The sequence below is a fragment of the Aptenodytes patagonicus genome, chromosome 2 (assembly GCF_965638725.1).
Source record: "Aptenodytes patagonicus chromosome 2, bAptPat1.pri.cur, whole genome shotgun sequence".
Taxonomy (NCBI): domain Eukaryota; kingdom Metazoa; phylum Chordata; class Aves; order Sphenisciformes; family Spheniscidae; genus Aptenodytes; species Aptenodytes patagonicus.
The window spans coordinates 14,929,651-14,952,789 of NC_134950.1; the positions used below are offsets into that span (position 1 = coordinate 14,929,651).

General features: G+C 39.1%; 1 protein-coding gene across 3 annotated transcripts in view; it reads left to right on the forward strand.

Moving 5' to 3' along the window:
• SAMD12 (sterile alpha motif domain containing 12) overlaps window positions 1-23,139 on the forward strand; it is a 184,531-nt gene that overhangs the window by 14,882 nt on the left and 146,510 nt on the right. For all 3 annotated transcript variants that reach the window (XM_076329194.1, XM_076329197.1, XM_076329196.1), the window contains exon 2: window positions 3,044-3,222. In XM_076329194.1, coding sequence (XP_076185309.1) covers window positions 3,044-3,222 — 179 coding nt within the window. The remainder of the gene's footprint in view (window positions 1-3,043; window positions 3,223-23,139) is intronic.

Sequence of the window (23,139 nt, forward strand, 5' to 3'; positions counted from 1 at the left end):
TGGAGGGATTTTTATGGACCGCATTCTATACCAAGTGTCTTTCACTGCTGATTTCCAGCCCTTGCTGGAGCAGGGTGTGCTGGAAGTACTTTTACAGGTTGGTTAGGATATCTCCCATTTTTTGTGAAGGAGGGAATTAGTTTGGCTACTAACAGGACAGTTTCCATCCTCACTGGGCTGCAAAAAAGTCTGTCTTGGTGGATCACACCCATCTTTTCTGTGGTCTGGAAGATAAGCAAAGTAGTCATTAGTAATTACTTGGTTTTTTTCAGGTAGGTAAATACGATCTAGAGGAGATAGATAATGATAGGTGGATATGATCTAGGAGAGAGAGAATTTTTTGGTGTCTTAAGACACACTGATGTAAATATAAACCACAAAATAATCTCTCTTTGAAACCTCCCATGGGAGCTTAAAGGCCCCAAAGACTCCCTTCATCATAACAGCTTGGCTGGTTCTGGATACCTCCCCATAATGGCCGTACAGCCAGAGCAGGTGAAGCTTGTTAGCTTCACTGCAGAAGTAAAAAGGATTTTGCATTTTCTCTGACACAGAAAGAGGTCCTGCAAGGGAAAAATCAAGCAGCAGCTGTGTTCAAGTTCAGTTCCATCGTAGTCTTGTAGCCATGACAAAAGCAAAATCCAGGAAGGGGTAGGTAATATTACTAACATTATTAAGGTTTAAGTATTTATGTTTTGGATTGACTCAGTGGCGTGGCTGGGAAAACCAGTAGGAGGAAAGGAGTGACTTGGAGACAGTCATCTATTTTTCCCTCCTCACCAGTGAGAGGCAATGCCAGAATGATGGGATTTGGTTTTGCATTGCCTTCAGCCAACCTACAGAATTGGTCTGAACCAGGGAAGAAAGAGACTTGCAAGTAGAAGAGCTGCAGCTAGACTTAGGGAAGAGCTCCTTAGAGTTGGTTTGAGAAACGAGTCTCTGTAGCAGCTCTCTAGGTATCAGGAAGAAATTGCAGATGCCTGTCCTACTAAAACAAGACAGAAAGATGACAGATAAGAACAATAGCCACACAGACTGCTGCAGACCCCTTTTCCTTATGTGCTTTTTTCCCTATTAAAATTTTAAAAAGCTCTTGTTTTTGAGAAATTGGTGCCTGAAGGGGAAACCCAGGAGTTCCCAAAAAACTTGTCAGAGGGTTTTCAGTGCTTTTAAAGCAAAACTACAACTCTCTGTGCAAGGCCTAAGCAGATGGAGGATCCCTTTTGAGAAAGAAGGGGTTTTTAGCTGAAATCCTTCTCCTGTGGTCAACCTTGGGGTAGCCAGTAGAAACCCTGCCTCACCTCCAGAAGTTCTGCATCGTTCACACCTCTTCTGCTTCCCTCCCCAGAAGGAGGTCTCTGCAGGGCTCAGCCCTGGACACGATGTAGTCTAGTGATTCCTCCTCCTCTTCCTCTTGTGCTGTCTGCTAAAGAATTGACTATTTGGAGAGGGATCTCTCTCTTTTTTATGTACTTGTAAAAGTAGTCCAGGGCTGATCCCCTACAGCTACTCACAGTAAGACTGAAATTTAGTTCCTTTCCTGTTTTTTAGATTCATTTACTAGTTTTCTGTGGGCCAGTGACATATTTTTCTATTCTTCTATATAAAATGGCTGCAATTTGTAATAAAACATTCTTTACTGCTTTCCATCACTCAGTATTGTTAATGAATTACCCTTCATAATGTTTCTTTGACTTGAAGATAGATGTTTCCATCCCTAGCTTGCAGATGTAGGTATTGTAGTACTTGTACAGATCACTTACCTTTTACAAATACTTGGATGTTTTTAAAAATCCCAAAGAGAAAAGGCCAACTTTTTGGCCTTTGCTTTAATTCTGCACCAAGGAACTAATGTAATTTAGGCTCAAAGTTTTCAGTTAAGACTCTGGGATTTCAGGTGAATGGATTTTCAAAAGGTGCTGTAGTTGAAGGACCCTTTGCCTTCTCCAGCTGCTTGAGCCTGTTTCCCGTGAGAGACTTTCAAGGGCTGAGCCGTAGCTGGTAGAAACTGGCAGTTTTCATTCCTTCTCCTGCTCCCCACCCTTTGCTTCTAAGCCAAGCAAGAGTAAAAGGGCAGCTTTTATTTTGGCTTTACATTGTGTTTTGGGTTTCTATTCAGGTCTGTCAAACGTTGCAGCACAGTATCTGAGAAAAGTTCTTTTGCATACAGGGGAAGTTGGGACCATTAAGAGCAGTGCTAAAAGTAGTGCAGTTACCCAGGAACGTGAATGCAAAAATTGGATAATCGCGTCAAGGGGAACTTGCCTCAGGGACCACACATTTTAAAATCACTATACTTGCCAAGAAGGTTGTTAAGGCTGCTCTCTATGTGAGTGCTGGAACTGTGAAATTTTGGACAGAAAACGATTAAACTACTGCCATAGGTCTAAATGTGCATTTCTGTGGTATGGTTTGCATTTGTTTTATTTTTTCCACCGGCTGCTTTCCTTATTCTGCTGTCATTAGTCCACACCTCATTATATGCTCCTAAGAGTACATCCCTCTTGCTTGTTAGGATGGTGTAGGTGGTAATTTGCAGTGGTACAAAGTGCTGAAGGAGAGATAATCAGCTGGGTAAGTCATTACTCTGTGCAGAGACTGACTTGCTGTGCGCAGCTTACTTATCCCACATCGTTTAGGACCTAGAGTGTTGTAGTTATTGAAAATGAAATAGAAAAACTTTAACTTGCTTGCCTAGAAAAGGAAAAAAGGTATGGCTGAATGATGAATACATGGGATATATTGTCCTACCCTAGTAAAAGCTGTGAGTTGAGGGTCTTGAATGCTGTAGTGAATCCAGTAGAGCACGGTTCAACACAGTAGCCTGCACTAAATAGCCTTATACAGTGCTGAATTGCCTCTCTCTTTCTTTCTCAAATATCTCACCCTGAATCCATGTCAAGGTACAGACAGTTCTTTTGCCATGATCTGACATAGCTCTGGTTACCGCATGGCACTTCTTAGTGCTTTGTGATAAATGTTTGTAACATTAGGTGGTTCTTTCCTAAGCAGTGTTTTCTCTTTCTCATATTTTTTTTCCCAGCTATCCATTGCAATCTGAATCCAAATGGTATTGATCACCCTGTCCCCGCAGAAGGTATTAATCTGCAACTTGAAGGTGAAGGAGTTGAATCGCCCTCTGTTAAGAACACTAGTACTCCAAAAGGGCCTGAGTCAAAAGAGACACCCAAGAGACAACAAGCGGAGCCAGAAATATCTAAGGTAGGTAGGACTGGGTTCTTATTTATTTTGATGAGTCTCAAAGAATCCAGGCTTGTTGAAGTCCTGGCTACTGCTTAAAAAGCATTTATCATCCTGTTAAAGACATATAAAGGTGCAAAAGTAACAGTCTGAGGAAGTGGGTGTTCCAGAAGCGAGGTATTGCCGTGGAGTTTTAGCCCACACACATCTTGGGCGTTGCACTATTTTTCTCTAGATGGAGATAATTAAAATAATGGAATCTCTCTTTTTCAGGCACTGTGGAGACTTTTTTTCCAAATGACTTGGGTAGCAGCCAGAATGGGAATAGATATGTTTTTCTTGAGTGTTTTTTTGTTTGCTTGTTTATTTTTTTCCTGGGGCAGGTAAAGGAAGAGAGAGGTTCTATGGATATATGAATATATGGATTTTTATATGGGTGACTGAGTTTAATAAACTGTTAACTAATTTTAGGTAAAATACCAGGTAAATTCTTCCATGTCTGGTATGTCAGTGAATAAACATACTTCAGAGGCGAATTCCTAAAGACAAATGAAGTGTCTGTTCTCATTCATAAGCTGCTGTTTCTTGTTTGTGTGTAGCAGACATGACTACCAAGTGCAGGTGAATGTGTGTGCTCCAGACACTTTGGGTAAAGGACAATAATTTGTCATATTAGATAAGTTTTTAACTACAATGAAAAATTAGAGAATGTTTAAAAAAAAAAATTGAGAGAGATTCTTTAAAAGCCTTATTAGTCTTTTTGATCTTTAAAGGCCTAAAATGAGGGTTCTGGGAATGATTTCTGCAGCGTGGAAAATGGAGTTTTTACTGAATCATCTGACACTTTGGGAGTTAATAGAGCAAATAAAATGAGTGTCTTTTTTTTTTTTTAAAGGTCCAAAAAAGGCAATAACAATTAATTCAATGACTGAATAAGAGTGTTTCCTACTGTCATCAGTACAATAAATCTAACAAATAATACGCATACAGTTGTGATGTATTTCACTTTTAGAATAAAATAGCATTAAACATTTTGGGCAGTAGCCTTGACGATAAAGTCTTGGTATGAATTTTCCATTCTGATTTTTATCTAAAATATCTAGTTTTAAATGAGTACAATTTAAACTCATTTCATTCTGTCTTAAGTCATTGAAATAAATCCAGTACAGGTTGGCATTGATCAAAATCACTGCTACTTGCAGTCTGTTTTGTGGCCAATTATCGAGCACGTTGCTGATTTCTCTTGAACCCTTGGAGAACAGGTGCTTAATGCTTTGAATCATTCATTTGGTAACAAGACCACCGAATTTTGGATGGGTTTTGAGACAAAGCTCAGCTAATAATGTATTTACCCAGACAAAGGCAAGCTAACCCTGCCTGTGTTTCAACATCACCAGATGAAAATCTGCCCTGTATTGAAAGCTAAGGGGGTATGTTAAGCTCAGAGGAGATCTTACAAGCTTGGATGTGAAGAAGCTAAAAGGACGCAATGGGGCTTCCAATTGGGAATGGGCTGTCATGTAGTTGACATGGAACACAGGCAGATCAAGCTTGTCTTTGCTTGCAAAAGACTCATCCTAGTAGAAAATCAGGATGAAATATATTGGTGATTTAATGTAATGGAGCCTGTTTGCACTGTCTGAGCCGTACTTGTTGGATTGATCAATAGAAAACCATTTCCAAGGTTGTCCCTGCTGGAGATAGCCGGGGAAAAGGGGAAGAAGCATAGTGCTCTCAAAGTAGTGAAATCAACTACTGGTTTCCTACATCTGATTGCAGTAGCTTTATTTAGGAAGTTGGGCATGCTTCAGATTTTAAAAACAAACAAACCAGCAAACAATACTAAACACTTTGCTTGATGGAATAAGCTGGCATAATAGTATCAAGCTAATGTTTTTCTGAATGTATTGCTGCCTTGTTAGTAACTTTGTTTTTTATGTGTGGTATTAACTTAGTGATGTTTTTCATCTGAATTCATATATTATAGCCTGAGGTGGCCTGTCTTTTCTGGCTTGCTCTGCCTTAAATTTAAAAATCATGTTGCTTTATCCTCTAAAATGTGAATATAGAGTTGGGTTTGTAACTTGTGTGGCTTTAGGAGTTGAATTAAGCTGTCATTATGAAACTTCATCCATGCAATCATATCTGTAGATTGAAAGATGAGCGGGAATAGAGGAAAGTATTGTAAATAAAACATTGTGGGCAGATCCATTTGTTTTTTATTTCCTCATTGCTCAGTTGTTTTTAAAAAGGTTTCTTTGCAATCCAATGTATTCAAATAATATTAGCACATACTTCATATCCACAGTAGTGAGACTTATATTGTACAAAGCAATGCAATGTATTGAATGCAATTTAAGGTACCCTATAGACCATCTTCCCTGCTTTCAGCTTTCTGATTTGTCTTCATTGGGACCAATTCCAGCACTTTAAACCCCTGGCTGCTTTAAGGTTTTGCTGTCCAAAGAAACAAACAAAATCACTTTTCTAATGAAGTGTGTCCTTCTTTTTCTGTCCTCAGCTATGGACTTGCAGAACAGTAGTAAGTCATGGGGTACAGATAGATTTAAAGTTCCTTTTTATGCAGCTACTGTAATGGAAATAGGGGAGTACAAGTATTTGTTTCTGTATTTGGAATGCAGACAGCAGAAAGTGTAGCATGAGTGAAGGATCACTCATTTAGTATTCCATACTCATCAGGAACTTCTAATTTTTATAGGCTGACTGAGGTAGGATTTTAACGGAAAATGGAACAACGATCTTAGTCTCCCTCAGCTGGTTCCCTAAGGAACGACCTTGTTACAAATGTGAGCAAGGCCAGAAAAGGCCAAGATTATTCATAGCTAAATGGATATGCGTAATCCAGTGAGACTCTGATAATGTACAGGATATAATACAAATTAAGGAAATTATATGAAGTGTAAAAATACTTAGTTTTTTTGTTTTATATCTTTATTTTAAAGTGTGTATTTACATATAGAAATATATGCACTTTCTTGGTCAGTAATTGATTTTTCAGTATTCATGGTATATAAAAAAATTCAGACAGTTGAGTGGACACTTTTACAGAGCAGAAGACTTCATCGGAGAAAGCAAGGATGGTTTTTAATATACATTTTTAATATATATTATTTTTTTAACACCTTCTACATCTAACCTCTGTTGTATGTGTTTTCTGGAATTCTAATCTTTTTTTCATTAAAATGCTACTTCTGGCTCTTATGTCTGGTCTGTTTGGTTTTAATATCATAATTATCTCTAGATAAAGGCAATGAGCCAAGACATTTAGAGTTACAGAGTACAGTTCTGTTAATTTTTTTTTTTTTTTAACAGTTTTACTATACTTTTGAAGTCCTGTACTTCTCTGAGTATACACTTTAACAGAAGGTGACTTTCCTAACAAATCTGGTCTGTCACTTATTAGAAGAAGATTATTTATTCAGGGAGTTTTGATTCCTAAGTAAGGTGTGCGTATCTGGTGACACTCTTTGTCTCATTATGTGGTAGCAGCAGTAGCAAATAATAAAGGCTTTTTAATGGCAACCGCTACAGTTAGACTTTTTATCTTGTGTTAGCAATGGCTGTTTTTTTATCTAACTCGGAGGCAAATTAACAGTCCTTTAAAATGTACATGAAAACTATGAAAAGAAACTGGTAAAAAGTGAGAAGCTTTTTCTTATCTTGCCTTCTGTTGATAACTGCTATATAGACAGCAGTAGACTGTATTTTTTGTGGCAGTGTAGCTCATTAATTCTTTTGGTTGCTTTTGCTTTCTTAAACCCCTTTTTTTCAAAATGACATCGAACAACACTGATGGGGCTGACTGAACTCAGTAACAAGAGGATGAGAATTTATCTCTGCTTACTGGGCCCAGTTCAGGACTGATTAGAGCGGAAAGAGCTCCTCTGGCTTCCTGGGGAGTTCCGCTCTGCTCAGGAAGTATTTGGTGTGTGTGTGTCAAGTGTGTGATGAAATGTCCAAGCACAAAAGAGTGAGGCTTCTGAGTAATAAGGTTGTTACAAAACACTTTTATATTTCTAAGAATAATTTTATCAGTTATTTAAAAAAAAAAAAAAAAGCCCTGGTACTGTTCTCTAATGAGACACTAGGAAAAGTAATTTCTAGAAGAATTCTTCAACATTTTTAATTGGTGGCTTCTGCTTCACAGTGTTCATCCTTTTTGGTCAAGCTTACAAAATCAGTTGGATGAGAAAGACAGTATGCGCCAAGCAGTGGTCCTGGCGTTGAGTATGATGCAGCATACGTGTTCATCAGCATAGCTGCTTGGTATACTAAGACCATTTTATCTCCCCCCCCCCTTTTTTTTTTATTTTTTTGCAATTGGTTGAGAAACACCAGTGGCCACTGAACTGGGGCAATGAGGTTTTACCATTTTGCTTTGTCTTCCAACTGTCCCCCTCTTGTGAAACTTCTGGTGGCCACAGGATATGTGAACAAGAGCCCAGACTGGACTGGCTGAAGTTGACAAACGTTTCCATTGTGTGGTAGGGTGGGAGGGTGTTTGAATTGCAGACTTCTACTTGTATCCCAGTGGAGGTACAGACCCTGGATGGCAAAATGTTACTTTACTGACAGAAAATTTTGCTTTTCTTAGTTGATTTTTGTGGAGAAGTAGTTGACAGATTACTAATGTCCACATCAGGTCACCACAATGAAAGCCGATAGATACGGTGTGAGTGTGATTTTTTTTTTTAATTTATTTTTTTCTTTCCCTACTTTTTGACTGCAATAGTGACAAAGCACCACTTACTGCATTGGGTCTTTTTTATGACTAGCAAAAATAGGTACAGAATCTGAGTGTACAGAATCTGAAGTGGATTTAAAAATATTTGGTAAATGTTAATATCAGCTGAAATAATTACACTTCAGGGCAATGTGCCTTTCTAATGTCTCATTCTGTGATTATTAGTAATACACAGTAATTAGTGTGCTCGCTTCTATCTTCATATTCAATAGACTTTTTATTTCATGTTAGAAGTCTTGCTTTCAGGTGTCTAAATTGGGGGCTGAAATGTTTGGTGTTTGACTCTTCCTCGCTCAGCCTGTCATTTATGATTGTGACCTCTGGCTGAAGTCTGAAGTTTCAGAACCGTGCAGTGAACAAACCTCCTATCCTGAGCGGTGAAACAGGAGTGCTGGGTGACCCTGCACATTTTAAGCAGCTGAGGCTGATGTTTTGTTTATCATTCTGGGGCTTTACTGGTGTGAATGAAGTGCTGGAGTAACCCTACCTGTAGTGCAGAATATAGCTGCTTGGTTCAGAATTTACATTGTCACAAGCCAGGAAAACAAGAAACTTCTCTCTCTGTTGGGGTCCTGTAAGCCAGCTTATCATAGGAGGACAAATGCCTGATTCAGAATCCAAGTGTATTCTTGCCGTTGCATGTTTTTCCCCATTGCTATATCATCCGTTCTTGTTATAAATAGTGTAATATGAAGGCCCACATTTTTGCAGCAAGGTTTTTACACTCAGCATAAAAGATCTGGCTTCTCCTGTTCATCCTGTTCACCCTGACTGTGTGCTTGGGGATTCTGAAATATCATCTGCCCTGACAGCAGTTGCGTGTAAGTGGGAGATTTTGCCTGAGTTAGTTTGTTGTGCTCTGCCCAGGACAGCGAGGGAAAAAGAACGGCATCTGCAAAGGACCATTATTCATTTCCTTCACCCCCATCACAAAGTGGGATTATTTTCTTATTGCTTCTCTTTTTTCTCCCTATAGGAAGTCAAAATAATTAGCTCAGACTAATACTTAGCTCTTTAGATGGGTATAAGTAGAACAGATGAAGTTTACTCAAAGACCACTATTGATTGACCTTCCAAACTATTTAAAGGAATCCTTTATGAAATCCATCTGTACAAGCATGCTCTATCTATGACTTCAGTCCATCAGGTGATAATAGGAAGAGAAATTTCTGTTTGTCAGGCTTTTTACAGTTGGACTTTCACCAAAAAAATCAATAATGAAAACATTTTCAGTGGTGGCACACACACAGTGCATGCATGTGAAGGAGGGCAAGGTGTTGGCCCGTGGGAAATGGTGCAGTCTGTGACCCTGCGGTGTGCTAGGGGCTGCACAAATGCCCAGCAAAGTGGTGGTTTCTGCTGCAGGGAGCAAATGCAGTCCTCATATAGGGCAGGCGAGAGCAGATGGTTACAAAGAGGCAGCTGAGGGAGCATAAGGAGGGAAATGTAGTCTGATCTGGCTCCTGTTGTCCTGTGAAAGCTATCAATGTGAAATTTGTGGTTTTTTACCATTACACTAGTGTGTAAAGGAGCAGCAATTGCAGTATGTATTAGCAAACATAAGCAGTAAAAAGCTGTGGTAGTACTCTAGAAATAAGTGGGATGTCTAATACTATAGACACATGTAGACACAGACACATTATTTAAAAGAACTTCTTTTCGAGGAAAAAGAAATATAGATAAAAAGATGGAGCGGCTTTTAGAGGAAAAAGCAATTCCATACAGCGTGTGGATGCATAATGTACTTATAGTGCCAGTTCTGCTGCTTCCCTCGTTGTGAAGCTGCTCCACAAAGCCATCCAAACCCTCCGCTTTGACTTTGAAGCTACTTTAAGGGCTTCACAGAGGTTGCTTCAAAAATAAAGCAGTATTTTAATGGCACAGCTGCCTTGATCGGGAAGGAAAAGTATAGACTCGTGCGGTAAAGAAAATAATAGCATTGTGATTAGAGGGATTACAAAATGTATTATAGAACCAATTTAGCATTTAAAATGAGAAAGCAGTTTAATGCTCCACTGCTGGCACTGCAGGTTCTGCAAATAGTGCATCTCATCTGAGTTATAACAACAGTTTCATTAATCTGCCACGTGTTTGCTGGACACTTCTGACAAAACTGATTAGCAGTTGCTGTAGTCCACCTTTCTCTCTACAAGTGGGAACTTTTTTTTCTTTTCCATTTTGAAAAATGCCATAATTGTTGAGCACCGGGAGTGACATGTGTCACAATCACAAAAGGGGTGTGGGACTGTAATAGCCTTGATAATGTCTGAAGGGTGTTTCTTGTGTTATCAACCTGTCAAGCTTTCCCTCATTGCAGAGGTGTGTTAAGGAGGGAAGGCATTTCATTAGGAGAGTCTGGAAAAGGGTGGCCTGGGGCAGAGTGGAAGTCTCTCTTCCCCTCAGTTACAGTGGGTGGAATTGAGTTTGCTGATGAAGGCAACTTAAATTAAGTATCTACGTGTAAGCTAGGTGTCTAAACTCCTATTACATTTGGTGGAGATCTAGTCAGCATGCTCAGAGGAGCATAGAGAGGGATCAGATGCCATCTGAAGTGAGCACCACTCAGCTGAATCTGTCTACACTTTGGGGACTGCATTGACACTTGAGTTTAGGTATTCGGATCTCAAACTCAGTTCTGTCCTCTGCCTTACTAGCTAACCAGAATGATGTTGAAATGGTTATTAATGTCTGATAGAGGTGAAACCTTGCGTTAGGAGACTGTATTTCAGAAGCTTCAAAAATCATACTTCGAACACTTAGGATAGACTAGTCCCATGTATACAGCTACATTCAAGATGATCTTCTGGCAAGCAAATACTGCTTAATCTGAAAAAAAGTCTGTCTTTTGGATTAAAAGGAAATGATTGGAGTGTGTGTGTTTCATTTTTCCCCTTTCTTTTAATTGGTCTTGGACTTTACAAGCCTGTTGGTCTTCTAGTCACTAGAAGTGAAGTTCTTGCTCTGTGGTTCAGTTTTTCCAGCTGTAGAAAAATGATGATAATTACGACCAGTTAAAACTGTTGTTTCAGTAGAAAACTGAGATTTGGAATAAATTCGCTATCAAAATTTTGTCTTTTGCATGTGTATGTATGTAAAATTGATTGTCCAAAAGCTCTGCAATGTGTCCCTGAAAACTGGAAAACATTGGCTTGGTCAGGCTGCCCGAGAGTAACAAGTGCAACAGCACATTTGCTGCCTGTTCCCGTTCCTCTCCATGGGACAGATTCTCCAGCTGTTTTCCGTGGTGGGTAGTGGTGAAGGCCTCCGCTGGTGCTTTGTGTCATGCCTCTGATTTTCACTGGAAGTATTTGGTGGATGCGGACTAGAGTGTGCATGGTGTTTGGCTCTGAGGGATATCTTGTCTCATTTGGGGCATCTAGGCACTGCAAAAATGCCAACAATAATGACCTCTGAAATCAAGGAGGCTTTTCAGTATGCTTTCATTTCACACTTTGCAAATACTAGTTCTTTTTAGCTATTTCTTAATGTGGACTTCAGTCAGAAGCGTTTCTGTTTTCTCTCTATTCCACAGTCAGCTGCAGATTACTGTGTAGCTGATGTGCCACTGCAGGGAGCAGGGAAACAACTTCCAAATGTTAAAGCAGCCATTTTCTGTGATGCTGTGTACTATCAGTGGGGCAAGCAGAAGGTAAGGAGAACGTCGTGTTTAATGAGAGACAATTCTTCCCGTTCCCTCTTCAATTTTTTGACCAACTGATTTGTAAGTAGCGTGGGGGTTCCTTGGCTGTGATGCCATTAAGTGAAACTTTGATGTAGTAATTCAGCCTGGGGATAGCTTTAAGTGTCTGTGTCCTACTTCTAGTACTTCTGTGCTTCTAGTTATGTTGATAGGGTGCTTTTATATTGTCATTAACCACTCCGGGCATTTGCAGGGTTAGCTCAAAACTAAGAGTGATATCCAACATGACATATGACAGGCTCTTAAACTAAAAGAAGTGTTGTAAGTTTGCAATGGGAGAGCAGAGGGAGGGAGGGAGGAAGTACAACAGTATGTTTCTTTGAATTTGGGAGGTGTCAATGTTAATGTGCAACTGAGGCCTTTGGCACTTGGAAAAGACAAATGCTGTTGGTGATAGTGGCATCAAACATCACAAGTAATTTCCCTTTAAGAGATTAGGGAATGTGAATCCAACTCCTTCAACAAATCCACAGTTTAAGAAGAGAAAAAGATTACCTTTTGGTTTTAGGCTGTTTACTTATTTTAGCTTTTGAACTGTCTCTTGTTCTGTTCTGTTCATGAAAATTGGTGATGTTTTCCTATTCTCTTAAATACACCAGCTGTCATCTTTGGTCTGCCAGCCCTGTGAGACCCTACAGACCAACACATAGCCATCTTCTGCCCACCAGTTCAGTCTTCACTTCACCTGCTAAACTGATCTTGTTACCCCTAAAGCCTGTATCTTTTCTCTTCATCTATCCCCCTATGGAGAGCAAAGAGTTCACTAGAGTCAAGGAGTTAGCTATGACCAGTTAAGACTGATGTAGTATTCAATCTTGCTTCGCAAACTGTTGCCTGAAATGGGAGATGCTGATCCTTGTCCCTGTGGTGCCCGCCTAAAGCCTGCCTATGCCTGATTTAGACTGAATAACCAGCAGTCTGCTTAGGGCTTCCCACCAGTCTGACTACGAGTCTGCAGCAGGAGAAGCTCAACATGGGTTTCAGGAGGCAGCTGTACCCATCTTATGTCCCACAGCAGCTCACAGATGTGACCCTTCTCACTGCAACCTCAAGAGCTGCAACAGTAGAAGCGGCTAGAGTGTGCAGCCTGGGTTGTTGGGGAGAGGGAGCGAGGCCACCGTTTTAGGTTATAGGAAGCTGTTAAATTGGCCACAACATAAAAATTGCATTTCCTGCCTACCTGGAGGTTGCCACACAACTGCTAGCAGTCATTAACATGGTGTGGAGTGTTAGTTCGTCCATCTCCCTTACCTCCTTGTTCCTCTACGAATCTAGAGATCGTAGTTACTACTGGTAGGGGCTGTTCTCAGAAGATGTACTTGGTATAATGAGTATTTCTAATTTTACCAATGTCTAGGAACGAATACTGTGATGATGCATCAAGCTGCACTTCTAGGGTTAAATGTGTCCTTGACATGCATATCTAAAAATAGAAAACCTTCAGCTCTGAACAAGGTAGAGTTACTGCATATCTTGAGGCCTTTTTTCTATCCTTAACATAGAGAATCTCATAAGTGGGTATTATGTTCTGCCTATTTTCCTTTTTTCTCTAATGTCTGTAAATGCATCCATCAACTACTGATGACTTTGCTGACCTAGACACCCTCTACTTTTTTTGCCTTTTTTTCCTTGCTTTAAACAAAAGCATGACAATAGAATCTGTATCTAATGGTTTTAGAGCTGCTATTAATTCATCTTTCATTCAAGGCTGATTGCTTTCAATCTTAGCAGTACACTTCAGATTGCCAAGGATTTTGTGAATGTGTGTTCATTATGAAAAGGTAGATGTGACTGAACTTCAGCATACCTATGCTGATAATACAGTCTTTTATCTAAATAAAGCTTGTGTATAGGCTTGAAGATGTATTTTTAAATAATCAATATCCTTGCAATTAAATAGTCTTTATCTCCAGAAAAACTCTTTCTGATCACAATTGTATGTTGTCCTTCAGATATAAGACTATCTCAAACTTACTTCTCTTTTGGTTACTCAGAATTTTTGCTTTTTTTCAGGTTTGGCCTAAAGAACAAATAGCTTAATTGTCAACATTTCCGCATTAGATGGTGATTTGTGAAGTTGATGAGGAAAATTGAGAGTGTTATTCCATGTGCTAAGCTTTCCTGAAACCTTTATTGTTGACTGTAGAAGAATCTGAAGTGCTTGTTAAGGTTCATGCTTATTAAACTGTCACTACTGTTTTCTTTTTCTGTAGGGAAGGCTACTTTATGGCTTGCAAACTATAGTTAATTGTCCATAGTAACTGGTAGCAGATTATTTCGGACCAATTTTTTTGCCTGAATAATTATCAGCTTTGTTTCTCCATAGCTGTTTCACGTTCCCTTACTCTCTGTTGAAATAATTTAGTATTGGAAGGGTTTCATTTTTAAACAGTACTTTTGAAGGGGAGAAAAAAAAATAAAGAACAGTGCCAAATGAAATGCTCAGATCAGGTAAGTGTTCAGCATGTTTATTAAACTCTCAAATTCAGATGAAATTCAATTAGTTATATGTGTCCATTAGTACATACTGCCCCTTCTGCCTTTTGCTGGGAGGAAAACAGTGTAAGATCTTACCCTTTTTTTTTTTTTCCTTTTCCTGTTGACTTTTTCTCCCCCATCTTGGTTTCCAGGTTCCAAAGGACACAAAAATGCTGATAAAAGCCAAAAAGAAGAATAATTGGAAAGGAAGTTGTCTTAGCTTTTGATTCCAAAAAGAATACTGTAGAATGTAGTGAGCTTTCATGAACAGGCCTGACATTTGGGGAGAAAAAAAACACACCACAATGCATCCTCTTGTTGTGCTCTAAAATATTTTATGCAAATTGCAAGTGATTCTAAAAACACAGAATAAACTGAACAGATGAAACTGAACTTGAAAATTAAATTAGCTCCTGTATACATGGCACAATGATGGCAAATAAAACCGGGTCATTGTTGATGAAATTCTTATTCAAGTCTTTTCTGCATGTTCATCATCATCTTCCTCCCATACCCCCCTGGTTCCCTTCAGGATTTTACAAAGACTTCTACCAGGTTGGAGAGGGGGCAGGATGTAGTGGAAGTGTAGTGTGTCCTAGCTGAACTGAGCTAATGATGGAGCACCGCATTTAGTGGTGTATTTCCTGCGGCACGTTTCGGTCCCCAACCCCTACTTTCTCTCATTTTACTGAGTTGACTGCTCAGTTCTTTGACTTCAATGAGTTGATGATCAATTTATCATCCACCTGAATTATCTCACTCTGGCTTCTATTAGTGACAGAGTACTCTGTATTAGTTGGTCAAGAGCAACCAGTGAGAACTGTCCCCTTTGGCACCATTTCCTTGTTAATTTGGCTTATTTTAATCACTTTGCCATGCTGGCAGTAGTTAGGGAGAGTATTGCTTTGCTGCTTTTGCTGCTGAGAGGAAAGTCTGTGGAAGGGCAGTCTAAATAGAGCTAGGGGAAGACTGAATCAGATTAGGAGGAGGAACAGAAGATACTAATCTAAAAGAGTAGTAACTTTAACCAAATGTGTTTTGATTTTACACCACTTCACCAGCTTTACCAAATGCTTCAGTTTGTCCTAATGTGTAAGAGATGAGAATTGGGTGATCTTACAGTGAAACAGGAGATTGCAAACATTTTTTGTGCAGAGAAATGTAGCAGCCCTCTGCGTCCAGTGCTATAATTACATGACCAATAGAATGGGGAGCAGTGATTTATCCATCTGGTAGCCTGGGATATATGATTGAGCTCAAAGGATCAAAAGAAAAAGGTGAGGAAGGCATAGGCTGCAGGGATAGTAGGTGGATGATAAAGATCAGGCAAAGTAGTAGAATATGTGCAGCAAAAGGGAATTTGACTGCAGAACATGAAGTATAGTGCAAAGGAAGAATAATTTCTAGGATGAGTCTGAATATCCCACTGTATTTATAAATCTTAGAATTGAGGAAGAGGTAAAAACAGAAAATTTTTGCTGCTGCATGCAAATACACTAGAAGAATAAAACTTTTGTGCTGACACAAGCAAGTAAGGCTATAAACCAAGGTAGAACTTGAAACTTTCCTACCTATTAGAAAGTTCCTTTTGTAATTTTATTAATGGGTATTAATCTGCCACATGTATAAACAGATTGACTACAACCTCTCCCTTAGCAAAGCTCGTATCAGTTGTTTCTCTTTTAATTCTGTTCTAAATAGATTGACAAGGGTTACTGTATAAAAACAGTAAATTGAGTTTTATTGACCTTTGGAATCTGCATGAAATATAAAAAATGAAGTGATGAGCTTTAGATGTGTTATTGATGTTTTAATCGGTGGAGCAACACAAAGCAAAAACCATATGTGAATATTTCTTTTCTACTTTCACTTTCGAGATTAATTGTAACAAGTGGTTACTAACGTTTGTTAGTGAAGGCCTTTAGGACCAGTGAATTTTTACTGATTTGTTAGAAAAGTTATTCTAATTTACTATTTTTATTCTCTCCAAACTAAATAATCTAGCTCTTACTGTGTTGCAACACAAATCTTAACACAGTAAGTAATTGCGATAGTGCTAGGAAGTACATTCGAACAATGTGCCGTAATAGTTCAGTGCATTTCTACTGTGTATTATGCCTGAGTTTAGAAGTGATCAAGATGTTAAATAGCATTCCTAAAGGTTATTTCTGATTATACTAGGCAAGAGAATAGCATCAGAACCATTTGTGGATAGTGATAATATTTTCTTTTCTGTCAGAAAACAGCCTTTTCTTATGTGCATCTGCTAATAATTTTGTGTAGTAAAATAATAAAAGGTTATAGTACTGTGTTCAAAGAAATAAAACAGTAGGATAAAAGTGAGGAGGAAACCTCCACCTTCATGTAATCTCTTCCATGAGAACATAGAAAAATATTTGATCTCATGAAGTAAACCTTGAAGCTTTCAGTAATCATGAGGTGATTGCATCTCATCTAGGGACAGTTCAAAAGAGTTTGACTCCAGTGGAAAATCCTTGCTGACTAAGGAGGTTTTGGAAATGTCATCATAAACAGCTGGTAATAAAATGTTAATTTATAATTGTAAAATGGTGGTGTAGCAGCTGTGTACAAGGGGTGAGCAGCTCCATGTGGGAAGCTTCAATGACAAAGTGAAATGGGAGAGAAATGGGAAGAGCAGGAGGGGCCTGACTGCTAGAACTGTGCTGCTGCATCATGGAGCGCGCGGGCTGTCTCGTGAGCTGCGAGCAGGAGAACAGCTTAAATGGCACAGAAGAGACAGGGCAGGTGAGAAAGAAAATGTGAAAAGTACCACACATCTCCAAGAGAAAGGTGAATTCCTTAAAAGTTAGATTATTTGGAAGCCCCATGCAGTGCCTTGCAAAACTGTCTGGGTCTGTCAAAATGCTGTCAGTAGATGGTGCTCTTTATATCAGCTATTTACTCATGCTGCCTGTGTTTGGCTGTGTTTTCATGTAAAAGGTCTGGTAACATTCCTTAACAGTTCGTTTCTCTGAATTCTTATGTCTGGGAGACTAGAAAACGGAGGCTTTTGAGGGACTGCCAAAAAAAAAAAAAGTGTTGGCTAGATTCCTTTGAAACATCCTCCATCCTTGAATTTTTTCAACAACTTCTTTTGCTTGTGAACGTGTATTGTTTTGAACTTGGACAAATTCAGAAGCTTCCAGCATAAAAACCTTGAGCAAACATTGTGGATTGGAGAATATATAGCAGACTAATTCAGTTTGGCAACTGACCTGTAAGGCACTGCAATAACGTGGTCTAAAATAAAACTGCAGAGCAGATTTGGCAAGTCATTTGCGGTTCTAAAGTTTTCTTTTGCATATTAACTTTGCAGTTTTACCTGCTGTTTCTGGATAGATAGGAATTAGTTTATTTTTAAATGTAATGCTTCTTAGAAAGGACTTAAATGAATCAATGCAATTGTGAGTTTTACCTGGAGTCATTTATTCATTGGTAGTTGGATGGATGTAAAAAGCTGCATAAAAATGAAAATTTCCTTATTAATGTGATTGAAGTATTATTGGACCTGCCTACATTTTTTATTATTCAGAAAATATGCCAGCTCTGGAGCAAAAAAGTTAAATGTGTTAACTGTGTAAAAATATCACTTGCCAAAGGCTGCTGTTGAGACAAAAGCCCTGATCTGGGCAGCAGAACAAGATGGCAGACCTAATGGGGAATTTGAGATGCTTAAAGTTACGTGTGTCTTTATGCAGTGATCTGTGTATAGAACATCAGCTACTTAATCAGGAGTTAAATTTTGGCTTGTGAGATGAATTTGCCCCTGGAGTGAATCTTGAGAACTGCCTGCTGTTCACTGCCTGACACTACTGGTCTTTCTGCAAACAGAAACTGAAGGATCAGTGTGAATTTTTCATGTAATCTTAAACTGCAAGCAAATGATCCAAGAAAGAGAGGGGAACTGAGTTCCTTTCAGAAATGTGATTAAAATATGTCTAGTTCTTATTCAGGGCCAGTTGGTCTTCCCAGCACATTGATTTAGATATCCCTTCACAGATCTCTCTCCAGAAAGGATATATATTGTATGTACTCAACACATTACAGCAGATGAATATTGTTCCTCACAATGCTTAATTTACCTTCTCTCAGCCCTTCTTTCACATTCATCTCCTTACGACCCAAGTTCCTTATATTGAGGTCAGGTGGGCATAGTATTTTTGTTGAAAATGTCAACTCCACATTTCTAGGGACATCTCACAGCTGCCTTCCCCAGGAAGATGTTGCTGGGTCATTTTGGGCTGGATTTTTCAAATGGTACCTGGAACTGAAGATGCAAATCTTCACTTGACTGGCATACCTCCCTGCTTAGCCTCCCCATGTTGCCTCCCAGGATGTTCTTGGGAAAGTCCCATTTTCCCGTGAATGGCCTGATCTAGGAGATACATTCAGAACATGGCAACAATATTAAGCTCTGCCTTCCTTCCCCTCCCCACATCCTTGAATCTGGTCTGCCGAGTCCCATCTATATGGGCTATAAGCTCCAAATCTTAAGGTTTTTGAGCAGACACGGTGCTGCTGCCACATCCTTCTGTTTTCTTTTAATATAAGGACAAGCTTCTGACCTTTCTTTTGATTTTATTTGCTGCGCTACAAGAAGAGATGCTTCCTGTGAGTGAGAAGAGATGTATCCCTTTGGCCTGGGCTGGCCTTGATGTGAATATGGGACTTGTGCTCTGTGGCTTTTTCTGTATCTTCTTGTTGGCTAACTTAGGCTGCTTCCTAGCCAGGAGGGGTTGGCCTTCATGAATCTCAGTTTGAGGCTTTTTGCTTTTTTTAATAAAGGGGATAAAAGGGCATTGCAGTGTTTAAGCTTTTTTTATGAATATAGGACTTCATAGGGATGATAAGAGAATACAGGAATTCCCTTATTAGGAAGAGAAGACTAGTTTCTCAAAAGTAATTAGCAAGAAATTACATTGATGTCAGAAGTGCCCTGCTTGTTTTGAAAAATACGTTTCTGTATTCTGCCTTCTAAGTTGAGAAATCCATTATGACCTTCTACACAGGCATTGCAATGCTATTGCATGAATCAGATGGCTGGGCTAATCTGCCTCTTGTATCAACATTTGCCTTTTTTCTCCTGCCTTTGCTGGAAGTGGAAGCAATGTCTTATTGGGAAGCAAGAGGTTGACCCATCAGCTGAGGCTCAGAGACCTTTTCTTATTCATACTAATGGACACGTCTAGCCTATAAAGTTTTTCTCCTCAAAATGTATTTGGCTCAAGAGAACATAGTTAAGAGTCAACTGGCAAAGATTTCTAGAAAACTTTGATTGCTGTTGGGGTATAAAATGCCTTGCATGCTGCACTTGCCTTCTGCATATGAGTGAGCCTATCCATAAAGGCTGAAAGTTGGCACGGAAAGGTTATACTACTTCTTACAGTACAAGCCTCTTAATTGGCACATCTGCTGGAAACAAAGGTGCCAAAAATATGATTCACTTGGAAGGAGTAAACCTTGTAAGAACGCAACCTGTCATTATTTAGTAGGAATTAAGATCCTCTCAGGATGTTAGATGTTCTCCTTGTACGAATGTACTGTTGTTGAGCTAATGGCGGAGTTAACCTCACTACTTGCTAATGCTGAAGTAAGAGTTTCTTTTATAGCTCTTCTCATAAGAAATGCTTCACTGTCTGTCTTTAAGATCAAAAAATGGACTGTACCCTTTACCTCTGACATAGAGCAGCTATTAAAAAAAAATACCCAGCTACTTCTCAAACCCTAGGTTGTGACATGTCGAGTATCTTCTCGACAGAATAATGTAATTAGAAGTGGAAGGATCGAGGTGTGGTCTGTGCTGGACAGATTTATTATGTCAGGGTAACTCTACCAGTAAATCCCAAGAATAAAAAAATTCTGCCAGTGTCATTGATGACAGCTCCCCCAGAGAAAGGTACACTGCCTTGGCAAAAGCAATATTATGCCATAGATGTGTTTTTCTTTAAAAAGCATGTCACCAAAAAGCACACAACGCCCACTGGCACTGTTAGGTACATGTTTCTGAGATTAGGCTTAGCCTGTATTTGAATAACCTTTTTATTAGAATATCCTGAACATTTAGAAACATAGGGAAGATTTTTTTTTTTATTATTTAATTTGTAAGTAGAAGGACTTGGGATTTTAGATACACATTTATGTTGTGTTACTAGTGTTACCTGAAATATCTGGAAAGACCAGAGTACTGATCTGTACCACCTCTTCCCCCCCCCCCATTAAATAAAGACCTATTTGTATTATAGTAGTATTCCTAGTAAAGAAAACTAATTTTTACAAGCCTTAGAAAATTCTACCATTAAGCTACATGTCATAATTTTTAATTGACACATTTCAGTTCATATCCATGTTAGTATGGATAATGTGAATACGAAACAGGTACATTTAAAAGTCATGGTCCTGTCTAGTTCTCATTTCAAGGCAGCCTGTTTTGTGATTCTTATTGCTAACTATTGATAACTGAGCTGTTTTTGAAAGAATCCAGTTAAGTGACTGAAGAATTGCAGATAAGGCATCGCCAAATATATGTGCTTATGAGTCAGAAGCATTCTCATGATCCACAAAACAAATACAGGCTGACTAACTTCCTTTAACTCTTATTATTTAATTCGCAAGTATAAAATCAAAACTTTGTGCTGTCTTTCAGATCTTTACATTTTTAGCTCTCATCTTTTGCTGTTGATTGTCCTGTAATTAATGAGCAACAAGATTTTCAGTGTATTATTGATATTTTCATGCAAATTAAACATTTTTCCAGTCTAGTTTGGCCAGTGGATTTTGTTGCTGCTACAGGCTGTATTTTAGCTAAATTCTTCTATGACCATCTTTAAATAAGTATGTGAGAAATTCCAAGAAAATCAGTGGACCTACTTATACGCCTGGTTTGCATTTATTTTAATGGAATTCCTGATAAGCAGTCTCTCTTTAGTTCAACTGTCGATGTAACTGCTGAAGATGCAACTTGCAGAGGTGCCAGGATTGGTTTAAAAAAAAGAAAAAGTGGCAATGGAGACTCCTTTGTAATTGTCAGTCTTGTAGTATAGGTAGGTTTTGGGTGGTGTTATTTTTTAATTTTTATTTTAATCTAGACCTGGAGAAAATATTTTTGACAAATACTGAACTTCCTCAGAAGTGGAATTCCAGTTGTTCTGATGGTATTTCTGAGTTCAGGACAAACTGTTGGAAAAGGGAGAGCTACGTTTCATTGCTGGCTTAGTTATTAGATATTCCTGTTTGCTTTCCTACGTGTACCTGAATGGATTTGAACTTACAGCTTTCACCAAGATGGGGCACTCCTGTGCCTACACCCAGTCTGAATGGAGTATTCTGTGATGAAGACTCATGCCATAAATCTTCTTTGCAGTGGGTGTAGTACTTAGTCCTTAAGACAGGATAAAAGATGAGCTGACCTGCAAGTTATGTGCGCCATGTCGAGGGTGAACGTCTCAAATTTTTATTCTTGCTGTAGTGGATGGTTAAGTGCAATAAAGAACATGTGCTTGTAATAAAGTTTAGTTAATTACTTGTTGTAAGTTGCTGTTAATACAGGGCTGTTAACTGAAATTAATTGTTTCTTCTTTGACTCAATAGTGGTAACAAGCAGGCTAGAGAAGTTCAAGGAGGAACCTTTTATCTTCATAGCTGCACAAGGCATGCTAGTAGGGCACCTGCTGTGTGAACAGAAATTGTCTGTTCTCCAGATCTATGCAGGATACAGAGTAGGTTTCTGTTTGTAAAAGCAGGAGGATTTGTCTTTACTTGTGAAGACTGTAGTCTGTGATATAAGATAGTGATAGTTAGAGCCCAGACTTGGACAGGTTTGAATTGTCTCAGGTAGAGAAGGGGAATCAAAGCCACGTCAGTGAAGAAGTATCAAACAGTTGACGTATCTTGTGAAGTGGGAACCCTAACCCTCACAGAGCAACTCTTCCTCCCTGCGTTTTCTCTGCAAATATCCAAAAGCAAATGTTTAATTTTTGGACTGGAAATCTTCTGCACTGAGTGAAATGGATCTTTAGTTTGAAAAGATTAAAAATGCAGTGTTTTTAGATGAATTGAATTTTAAAACATTAAAATCCACTCTTTGATTTGGATTTGGCTGTCAAAACCTAAAATTGATTATGTTCCTGGTCCTACTTGTGATTTTATTTTAAGCATTGTTGGCCTGGCTGTCGTGGTTGTGGCTTTCGGGATTTTTGATAGCAATTAAAATGATGTCAGGCAAGCTTCTTGACAATACTGAGGGGTGCTCTGTCTTCTCCTTTCTTGTCCCGACACTTCAGTTCTTCACAGTTTGCTGATAGTGCCACTGCCATTTATTTCAACACTAGCATCTGCCAGTCATGATTCTTGCTTTCAGAGTGTGATATCTCATTGGAAGAGAGTACTCTCATGGGAAATGTGTCACCTTTTATATCCTTGCTCATTGTTTCAATACTGTCTTTATCCCAATCAGGATAATGCTCAGTGATTTTTTTTTTTTTTGACAACTTTATCCTTTCCTGTTGATGGTTATACTTGTGACAGCCTTAAAAGGGAGTTAACTCCCTCTAACAACTTCTTACTTTCCAGATCAATCTCATTATTTTTCATAATTTGTTTCCTTTCCCCCCCTTTGCAGTCTGTTTGTAGTACACCTAAGCTTGTGGCACCAGTACAGAAGGTATTGGATTGGGTCAATCCTGGTGTTGCTTGAAAGCCAGGTAAAACCTCCCTCTTCGTTCATCGGTCTTTGAACAAGTGGTGGTGCTACACTGATTTGGGACCCTGGGGTAGAAGTTTCTGCTTGTGCAGAGCTGGCTTTAAGCACTGCCAGAGCAGTCTCTTGGTAGGGACAGCCATTTACAGCAGTCCACTGGAGGCAACAAAAAGAAGCCAGTGACTGACTTGGCCACTTGGGTTGTGAAAAGGTGAAGAGATGGGAGGCTGTGTAAGTGAGAGAGATGGGAGGCTGTGGACCACTGCTGCTAACGTAGGA